Below are 9,888 nucleotides of genomic sequence, written 5' to 3'. Positions count from 1 at the left end.
AAGAAAGACTGGAGAAGAGAATATGGAGGGAACATAGTAAATAAGTGTAATTGCTGAGTCCAGTAGTGTGTTGAGGCTTAGCTGACAGTAAGTGTGCAGTTTCTCTGCCCCACCAGGAGACAGGACAGGCTTTAAATCCAATATACACAGAGAGAGTGAATCAGCACTTAACACACACCGACTGCCCAGACCTATCCTCATAGACCTGACAGTGTGCGTGTGTGTGTGTGTGTATTCGTTCATGAGGGCAAGGGATTGGTTGGTGATCAATAGCAATGATAGATGTTCTCCTGTCACAATACATCAGAGTTTGAGAGTGTGTGTGCATGTCTGTGTGGGTGGTAGCGTGTTTGTGTGTGTGTGTATCCATATATCCACCGTTCTAAAGTGAATCAATAGTACAGGCAGTAGCCCACTAATCCTCTCCTTAGCAGAGTTACACTCAAGCAGCCACTGCAGAGGAACCTGCCTAGCTGTAGCCTGAATGTGTATGTGTGTGTGTGTGTGTGTGTGTGCACGCATGTGTGTGTCTGTTCACTCAAAGTAACTGACACCCCTGAAGTAACAGACACTCCGGGTAGACTCGGGCCAACACAAGTAATTGAAAGGATGTTTTCAAATGGTATTTGAGCCCCAGTCCCGTCTGCTCACCATGCACGCGGCCTGGACGGCCTCCGACACACTGCCGGCGTTGGGCTCGCACCACAACACGTGGCAGTCGTAGTGCTGCCCGCCGGCGTCCATGATGAAGGCGAACGTATGCACGTCCTGGCCCACGCCCATGAAGGACAGGAAGCGCACGCGGCACTCCACCAGCACTTCCTCTTCCTCCTGATGACACAGGGACAGAGAGAGAGAGAGAGAGAGAGAGAGAGAGAGAGAGAGAGAGAGAGAGAGAGAGAGAGAGAGAGAGAGAGAGAGAAAATGGGCAAGGAAATGTGAAAGAAGGATAAATAAGTAGTACATGAGGGATATTTATTTTCCCCTAAGTGGGTTAGGGTTGAGAGGAAGCATAAAGGGAACAGAAAGAGGAGGAGAGACAGAGAGGGAGGAGGAGAGACAGAGAGGGAGGAGGAGAGACAGAGAGGGAGGAGGACAGACATAGAGGGAAAAGGAGAGACAGAGAGGGAGGAGGAGAGACAGAGAGGGAGGAGGAGAGACAGAGAGGGAGGAGGAGAGACAGAGAGGGAGGAGGACAGACATAGAGGGAGGAGGAGAGACAGAGAGGGAGGAGGAGAGACAGAGAGGGAGGAGGAGAGACAGAGAGGGAGGAGGAGAGGAAGGTTCTCCTGCCTTCTCCTTGCTGATAGTGACGGTGGCGTCGGCCACGTTGAGGGCCACCTGGGCCCAGTCCTCTCTACTGGACGAGCCCACCAGGCTGTCTATGGCTCCGTTCAGGATGTCCATTCCTAAGGCAGAAGGGTCAGCACGTGTTTGTCTGTGTATGTCTGGGAACACTGTGGACTAGCCCATATATAGGGTTACTCATCATGCATGCCTCGCACTGACGAGAGTCCAACGTGTACTGAAACGTCTTCACTCTTGCACTTGACTTTAGCACATCTTTTTTCACTGTCTGCACAGCCCTGTCAAGTGACAAATATAAATATTTCCGAGTCCTTCCTTGCTGCACTGAAAGCTTCCTACCGCACCACGACAAAATACAAACAAAGGACAGTGTTTAAGGCGCAGCTCTCCCCTCGTGAAGCACTGCGGGAACACTCACCTATGGGTCTGGCTACAGGCATGACGCCCAGGTAAAACACCTGAAACCTCTGGACCAGCTCCGTCTTTGGGGTGGGGAACTCTGCTGGGGGGGACCACACACACACGTTACAGACTCCCACACTTCTGAATCCTCATCCTCCGTCTCTCACAAACACGTACACACTCTGCCCTCGTTCTCTTCCTCACGCACACGCTCCTCGGCGCAGGGCAGAAAGCAGCCTACCTTGGAGGGGGAGGTCTAGTCCAGCCTGAATCCTGTCCTGGAGAGAACCCGCCGCCACGGCTTTGGCATTCTTACGCTCTGTCATGATCTGGAGAGAGGAAGAGATGAAGAGCGGGAGCGGGAGAGAGAGAGGGGAAGAGAAAAGAATAAATGGAAGGAAATATGAGAGATGAAATCAAGAGCAAAAAGGGGAGAGGCAGCAATGAAGGGAGCAAGGGACAGTGTGGATGGCAGGAGAAAGATGGATGAGAAGAAATTAGCTAGCAAGAGCCCCCCCCCTCCCCCCCAGAGACATAATGACAGTCTCCTCAATTCACCTGGGGACACACACGCACACGCACAGAAAGCCAACCAGGTCACCCCCCCTTTTCTATAAAGGATGGTAAAAGCTTTTCCTCTTAACAGCAGGGCTCAAGGCAGAGTTGACATGCTGTTCACACACACACACACACACACGCGCACACACACACACGTTCTCTCTCTTACTCTTTCTCTCCCTCTCAGCAGCACACACACACGGATAAATTATGCATGACCATAATCAAAGACTTAGTCACAGTAACTCGGCATCTCTCTCCGTCTCTGACCCCCTCTCTCCGTCTCTGACCCCCTCTCTCCGTCTTCCCTCGCCCACCATCTCTCTCTTTATAAGACAGCCCTTACCAAGCCACAGTAACAGACCATACACATCACTAACCATTCTGGGCTCAGTCTTGGACCATTTAGCTGGTCAGCTGGGTTCTAACACTTGTGCTTAGACCTTGTCTGGATCCAGTCAGGGTCTAGACAGTAGAGTTTAGAGTATGGTACAGTTATTGCCCTGGTTTGAACCATGTTCTTGCTCCAGTCTAGGTCTAGGTCCAGGTTTAGGTCCAGATCACCTCCAGGTCTAGCCTCTTACCCGGGAGCAGATCTCGTGCAGGCTGGTGGCGATGGCTTTGGCTGGCGTGTCACAGCGGAACACATGACATTTCAGGATCCGCGTGTCTTTGTCCCTCGCCACGTACGCAAAATCTCTGAGGGGGCGGAGACAACAAAGAGTTAACCAGGGAAGGAAGGATGACAGAGATTAGGGAGTGAATATGACACTATTGGTGTTCCTGTGAAAGGGCTTGGTACAATGCTTCAAACATAAGAATGTGTGCGTGAGCGTGTGACCTTTACCGACCTAATGAGTAAAAACACACACACACACACAAAGATCGATAGAGAACCACAGAGATCAATGGAGCACTAGGATGCACTGGAGAGTTCCACAGAGAACAGACACAGCTGCTCCCCCCCCGCCCCCCCCCCCTTTCAGGCTTCAACAGATGGGAGGAAGGGACCGAAAAACATTGGAAAAGATAAAGGGTTGACGGTGGATGAAATGATAGAAAGAAGCACTCCAGGATGAAGGGAGGGGGGGCTCAATACATGCCTCGGGTACTCAAACAAATACACACCTCCATGTGTGTGTGGATGAGATAAAAAGACCACCTCATGGGCAACGTGCGCGAGTCAGAGAGGGCTTTAAAATGTGTGTGTGTGTGTGCATGTCTGTTGTTTTTTACAGGTCATAAGACAATAGGTTGGGAGGGAGACAGAAACCAGGAAATGAAACAATAACTAGAAGCGCCGATGGAGAAGGAGTGAGGAATGAGGGATGAGGGGAGGAGAGAACAGGGGTGGAGGAATAACAGCATTCTTTTGTTTACCTCTCTCTGAATCCAGGGAAGCGAGGGAAGAAAAAGGAGAGTTAGTTGGAGAGAGGAGAAAACACAATCACAGCAAAATACCTCCTGCTGGGCTACACTGAGTTTCATCTCTCCCAAATACACACTCACACACACGTGCACACGTGCACACACACATTCACACACTCACTCACACACGGGCATCCACTCACACACACACTTAACCTTGAGTTGCTTGTACTGTTCTTTCCCTCCCTCCTTCGAACTATTCCCCTTAGACAGCCCCAACAGCTGTGCATACTAAGGGTTTGGCTGTAGGAGAGACAGAGAGTGTGTGTGTGTGTGTGTGAGTCCTAGGTCTGCAGAACTGCTTTGACCTGCTTTTAATTAGCATATTCAACCCTGAGAAAACATTGAGAGAAATATACAAAGAAGGACTTAGTAGAAAAGAGCTAAAGAGAGAGAGAGAGAGAGAGAGAGAGAGAGAGAGAGAGAGAGAGAGAGAGAGAGAGAGAGAGAGAGAGAGAGAGAGTGAGTGAGAGGAATGGGGGATATTTATGCATGCTCCTTAGGGTAATAATCTGAAATTGGCCACCAATGGCAAGAGATGAGGATATATAGCTAATTGATGGGAAAATACTTCAGCGAACATCCCCAAAATAAGGAAAGAGAAAGAAAAGGAGAAAGAAAGACTGAATGACAGACAAAAAAAGGAGAAAGATGAGAAAATACATTAAAGAGAAATCTGGAAATAAAGCAATGTAGATTGTGACATCATGGATGAAAGAGAAGAGTTGAGAAGGAGAGAGGGTAACCAGCTCATCACTAGATGATCTACAGTAATCGCCATGCCAACGCCTCTAAAATGTCAAGGTTGCCGTGGGAATGCATAATCTCCGTGGTAATAAGGAATTCCGTGGCAAACAAGAAGAGGAGGACACTGGGGTAACATTCTGACACCATCAAATCAAAGAGAATCCATCAGCAACACACATACACACACACTCTACTACAAACACACCGTAACTCTTTTACATATGTTAGATGTGCACACACAAAATATTTGTGTGCAGATGTATCTTTCCTAAGCAGCACTACTTAGTACAATGTGTTACGCATTTGGGAAAAAAGAAAGAATAATGTCAGCATAAAAAATAGTATCTCTCTCAGTCTCCCTTCCCTCCTCATACCGACTCCCCACTAGACACCTCTTCCCTGAACTTTCAGAGACACACCCCACTAGACACCTCTTCCCTGAACTTTCAGAGACACACACACACACGATTTGCTAGCCTATTTTTTCGCCACTTTAATTTTTAAAGGGGGGGAAATATATTACACTTAAAGAAAGAAAAATGTAAATGTAAAAAGAAAGAGACAAGAAGAAAAAGGAAGTAAAGTACTCACAGATAAAGATCGCTCTATGTCAGCATGGTGGCAATCCAACGCTTTCTAACTACTGCCACACACACACACACAGCCTTCCTTTACAAACACACACACACACTCCCCTCTGAGCAGCGAGTGAGCACTAAGCAGCCCTCTCTCTCCCTCCTCATCCCTCGCTCTACTCCTCCTCCTTCTGCTGCAGTTACAGTGGTGTCGCTCCCTGTCTGTCTCTGAGTGTGTGTGTGTGTGTGTGTGTGTGTGTCTACATCTGTGTGTGCCTGTTTGATGCACAACTGGTTAAAAAGCAGAAAGTAGATTCCCCCCGGCAATTAAATGCACACTTGTCTGATCATTCTCCTTCACGTGTGTGTAATTGGATGTTCGATAACCCCAGATAATACAATAACAATAAAACAGCCTTTCGCATTGCGATACACCCTAAGTAGATGGACCTGCTAACCTATATATCATTTTATGCGGCAGTGTCACAAGAATGGATTCATTGTCTATGGGAGAGCGCCCTCTACAGGGTAACAACACCACAACACAGGCAGCTATATATTTACCTTTAATAAGTTGTAAGAAAGGAAGGGAGGGAGGGAGGGAGGGAGGGAGGGAGGGAGGGAGGGAGGGAGGGAGGGAAAGAGGGAAAGAGGGAAAGAGGGAAAGAGGGAAAGAGGGAAAGAGGGAAAGAGGGAGGGAAGGAAACGATGACAGACTTCTTCGTCTTACACTCCTCCATATTCAGGAATAAATCTTTAATTATCGCCATCATCCCTTTATCATCAATCATTCACTCCTCTTCTTAACTCCAGGGACCCCACTGTCCACTGTCCCAATCATTACTGTGACCTTTCCTCTGTGTGTGTGTGTGTGTGTCTGTGTCATGCATCATCGACGCCATTAACACTTGGCTTATAGGGGACACAGGGGGAATACAAATGTTATCACCTAGGTAACAAGCAAACACAAACAGTTTGAATTCTATTAAATACCAATATCTTAACTATCTAATATGAGATTAACAAAAATGTATTCTTTGTATGTGCTCTTTATAAGGTAAAAACCTGCTGTGGTTGCCACAGTAAATTACCTGCCGTTGTCACGGCCGACGCCCCAGACGCGGATGCTTGCGATTGGCTGGGAGTGGAGAACGCTGCGGTCCATGGGGTCGACCAGGTTCAACATGTTGTTTTCCAATAGCAGGTACATGTCCTTACCCTGGACACACATACACAGTTATATTGTCATCACCCAAGTATGTTTCCACTCCAATGGTCTATGTGTGTGGGGCTGGGTGTGTGTGTGTGTGTGTGGGGGGGGGGGGGGGGGGGAGGGGAGTGGCTTGGGTTGGGCAGTGTGTGTGTGTGTGCGTGGGGGAGGGGGGAATGGGTTGGGTTTGGCAGTGTGTGTGTGTGGGTGTGTGTGTGTGTCCTCCTGTAGATTTGAAGGCCTTTAAATAAATGATCAAATCCAAGAGGGGGTGGCAGGATGAAAGGCTAATGAAAGAGAGAGGAAGCCCTGTACTCATCCTGCTCCTCTCTGCTGTGTGTTCTGTCGTTTCACATTAGACACAACCAGTGGAGAGAGAGTTCAAAAACCTGTTACCCTGCCCCCTCCTCTGCTCCCTTCATCCCCTCCCTCTCTCCCTCCCACCATCTCTCGCTACACTCTAGGTTGCCTCTCTTTCTGTATCTCTCTCTCTATTTCACATACACACACAGTGCCACAGTCACACTCCTACACTCACACACACACACACACACCCTACCTCGCCCCAGATCCCGACGGTGTCTCTGATGTCATTCTTGCAGTAGGAGAGCTGGCGGATGCAGTTGTTGACGGCAACGCTGCTCTTCCCCGGAGCCAGGTCGTCCTCGGCCATCTCCACCCAGCCCAGGGAGCGCACGGCAAAACACTGACACACACACACACACACAGGATAAGTACATGTCTCTGCACACAACACTTTATTCATAGGACTAATTGTATCTTCACAAATCTCCATGGAGGAAAGTCCACTGAACACCATGTGGAGATCCTCTGGCTGTAGGCAGCGTCACCTAGACCATTACTTCACCAGCAGACCAGAACTGGAGACAGAAATAGAGTTGGAGAAAAGAGGAAAATACCCTTTCACCAGCGACCTCCTCTCTTTATAAACTATTCATCGGGCCTTTCTGCTGGTGGGCCACACTGGCGAGGAGAGAGAGTGAGGAGAGACACTCATCAAACTTTCACACAGTGAGTGACGATGATGGTCAAGCCCTCAGCAGTGTCTGTCTTTATGGTGGGTATAAAACTACCGTTCCAGACTAAAGGACTAACCAATCACCTCAAGCTAATGAGAGTGTGGGTAGAGAGAGAAATTGCCAGAGCGAGTTTGACTTGACAGTACAGGCTAACAAGAGTTGCATTTTCACTTTACATGACTGTCATTTTGGATCTATACTGGTCTACCAAGGCCTCTGGAAGAGAAATGCCAGACCAGTTACTATACATAGTTGTTCTCTGTGTGTGTGTGTGTGTGTGTGTGTGTGTGTGTGTGTGTGTCTTTCCAGACCACGTTCATCCATCTGTGTCTGCTATCTATCGCACAGTCACTGTTGCTAGGGAAGTTTTGTCGGCTCGGCAACAACAGAATTCTAGAATGCCAACAACCAACCATGCCTTACATTGCATTGTGTTTTAAACAATATTTAAAGAGTTTACCTTATGCCAGCCAAACCCCATACAAACACCCCAAATAAAATGATCTCTTCAACATATTCTGTTGTTTTGGGAAGCTATCACCGTAACATCCTCCCAAATAGTATATCCTCTAACTCTTCACATACAGTATCATAGACTGTGCAGGTGAAAATCTTACTCTGTCCACAAAGGGGCAGTGGTGTCACACAGATTTCCACAACTGTCAAGGCAGGACAACAAGAAGGCCAGTTGTTAAACACGCTAAAACATTTGGAAAGACAAACCCCAATGAAGAAGCTGCACAGGTGCAAATCTATACAGACGGTTCTATACCTATAGAGAGATGATTGACAGGTGGATCAGAGGAACGTGTGAATGGTAATAGCCCTCCTGAATATAGAGTAGGTGTTTGAAAGGAGCAGGAGGATCTTACCTTGACCTCAGGGTTGCTGTTGACACTGCTGGACTCCTCCTCTTCTGCTGGGAGGGGGTTTCTGAGGGAGAAAGAGAGAGAGAGAGAGAGAGAGAGAGAGAGAGAGAGAGAGGGAGGGAGAGAGGGAGAGAGAGAGAGAGCAGATGAGTGAACTAGCCCCCTACCAGAGACAGTTATAGAGACTACAGACACAAATTAAAATCCAGAATGGAGAGGAGACATTAGAGGACTTCCTGAGCACATGGCTCAACTTCCTGTGATGTCAGACCTAAAGAATGCCTTGCAGCTGACGGAGGGGGAGAAGAGGAGAATAAAGGAGGGGAGATGATGATGAGAAAGACAGAGCGGAGGGAAAAGCTTGGTTCCCCGGTGCGTGTAGAGAGAGAGAGACAGAGAGTGCGTATAGAGAGAGAGAGACAGAGAGTGCGTGTAGAGAGAGAGAGACAGAGAGTGCATGTAGAGAGAGAGAGACAGAGAGTGCATGTAGAGAGAGAGAGACAGAGAGTGCATGTAGAGAGAGAGAGACAGAGAGTGCATGTAGAGAGAGAGAGAGACAGAGAGTGCATGTAGAGAGAGAGAGACAGAGAGTGTGTGTAGAGAGAGAGAGACAGAGAGTGCGTGTAGAGAGAGAGACAGAGAGTGCGTGTAGAGAGAGAGAGACAGAGAGTGCGTGTAGAGAGAGAGAGACAGAGAGTGCGTGTGTAAGTTGACATGCCAGCCAGCCTCTCACCGCAGTTTGAGCGAAGCGTAGCGCAGCGTGGCTCCCTCGAACTCCTTCAGGCTGGGGTCAGAGTTCACCGTTGCCGCCTGCAGGTCCTGGTCGCACACAGATGACATCATCAGACACGGCACCATCAGACCACTCAGAGACACGGTGCAAAGACACGACCAGCATGCAGCATTGTCATTGGCCTGTCTGGCCTAGTGGAGGCTGTGTCATAGATGAGTGTCATGTCACATGCTGTAATGAAGGGAAAATGCGTTAACAATACGGGAGCATAGAAACACACGGAACTTAGAAAATTTCTTAACAACACAGGGGTGCATACAGGCACACAGAGAACAGTACGTTGAAAGCACCAAGTGAAAGAGAGAGGACAGCTATGCAGTGGAACGCATATACAAACCAAAACAAATCAAATAACAGTCAAAAAATGAGATTCTTGCAGCAGGATTCTTGCTGTCCATCAGGTCAACTGTGACCACAGGCAGACAGAGGTCAACGGTTACCTTGAAACTCAATGTCATATCCAGACTGGGCAAAGTGACAGCAATGCATGCTTCTGCTAAGTATAAACAAACTTGATTCCCGTCCAGCGAAAACAGACACACGCACACACAACACACACCACGGACACATGCACGCAAGCACACACACACACGCAGATTATTATGCAGGACGAGCAGGCATCAACCAGACTAAAAAGATTGGTGGGGTTTATACTTGCCTTCCAAACCTCACTATCAATCTTTCCGCCAAAATCACTCCACGTCTGCTACAATCCACAACAACACACACACACACACACACGTTGGAGAGTGGGGCAGAGACAGAGACAGTTCAGAGCTGTTAGAACACTCCACATCTGCACTTGAGATGCTACCCAACCAAAAGTAACTTCTAATTGTTGTGGGTTGGAGTTATGTTGAGCTTCTGTGTTCTCTTCGAACACAATAAGGTTCTGAAGTTAGTGCAGACTGGTGCAGCAGTCCATACATGTGTACACACATATACCGTAAATATGTAT

General features: G+C 48.2%; 1 protein-coding gene across 6 annotated transcripts in view; it reads right to left on the bottom strand.

The window, feature by feature from the left end:
* The window catches only part of apbb2b (amyloid beta (A4) precursor protein-binding, family B, member 2b), a 28,209-nt gene that overhangs the window by 2,649 nt on the left and 15,672 nt on the right, over window positions 1-9,888 (bottom strand). For 3 of the 6 annotated variants that reach the window (XM_062478998.1, XM_062478999.1, XM_062479003.1), the window contains 10 exons: window positions 9,589-9,636; window positions 8,871-8,956; window positions 8,141-8,201; window positions 6,788-6,934; window positions 6,110-6,237; window positions 2,853-2,967; window positions 1,952-2,039; window positions 1,727-1,810; window positions 1,294-1,409; window positions 652-831 (listed from right to left, as the gene is read on the bottom strand). In XM_062478998.1, coding sequence (XP_062334982.1) covers window positions 652-831; window positions 1,294-1,409; window positions 1,727-1,810; window positions 1,952-2,039; window positions 2,853-2,967; window positions 6,110-6,237; window positions 6,788-6,934; window positions 8,141-8,201; window positions 8,871-8,956; window positions 9,589-9,636 — 1,053 coding nt within the window. The remainder of the gene's footprint in view (window positions 1-651; window positions 832-1,293; window positions 1,410-1,726; window positions 1,811-1,951; window positions 2,040-2,852; window positions 2,968-6,109; window positions 6,238-6,787; window positions 6,935-8,140; window positions 8,202-8,870; window positions 8,957-9,588; window positions 9,637-9,888) is intronic. The other 3 variants (XM_062479000.1, XM_062479001.1, XM_062479002.1) reach the window with 3 other exon arrangements.

This window comes from Osmerus eperlanus, chromosome 14 (assembly GCF_963692335.1).
Source record: "Osmerus eperlanus chromosome 14, fOsmEpe2.1, whole genome shotgun sequence".
Lineage (NCBI taxonomy): Eukaryota > Metazoa > Chordata > Actinopteri > Osmeriformes > Osmeridae > Osmerus > Osmerus eperlanus.
This window is presented reverse-complemented; position numbering and strand designations above follow the sequence as displayed.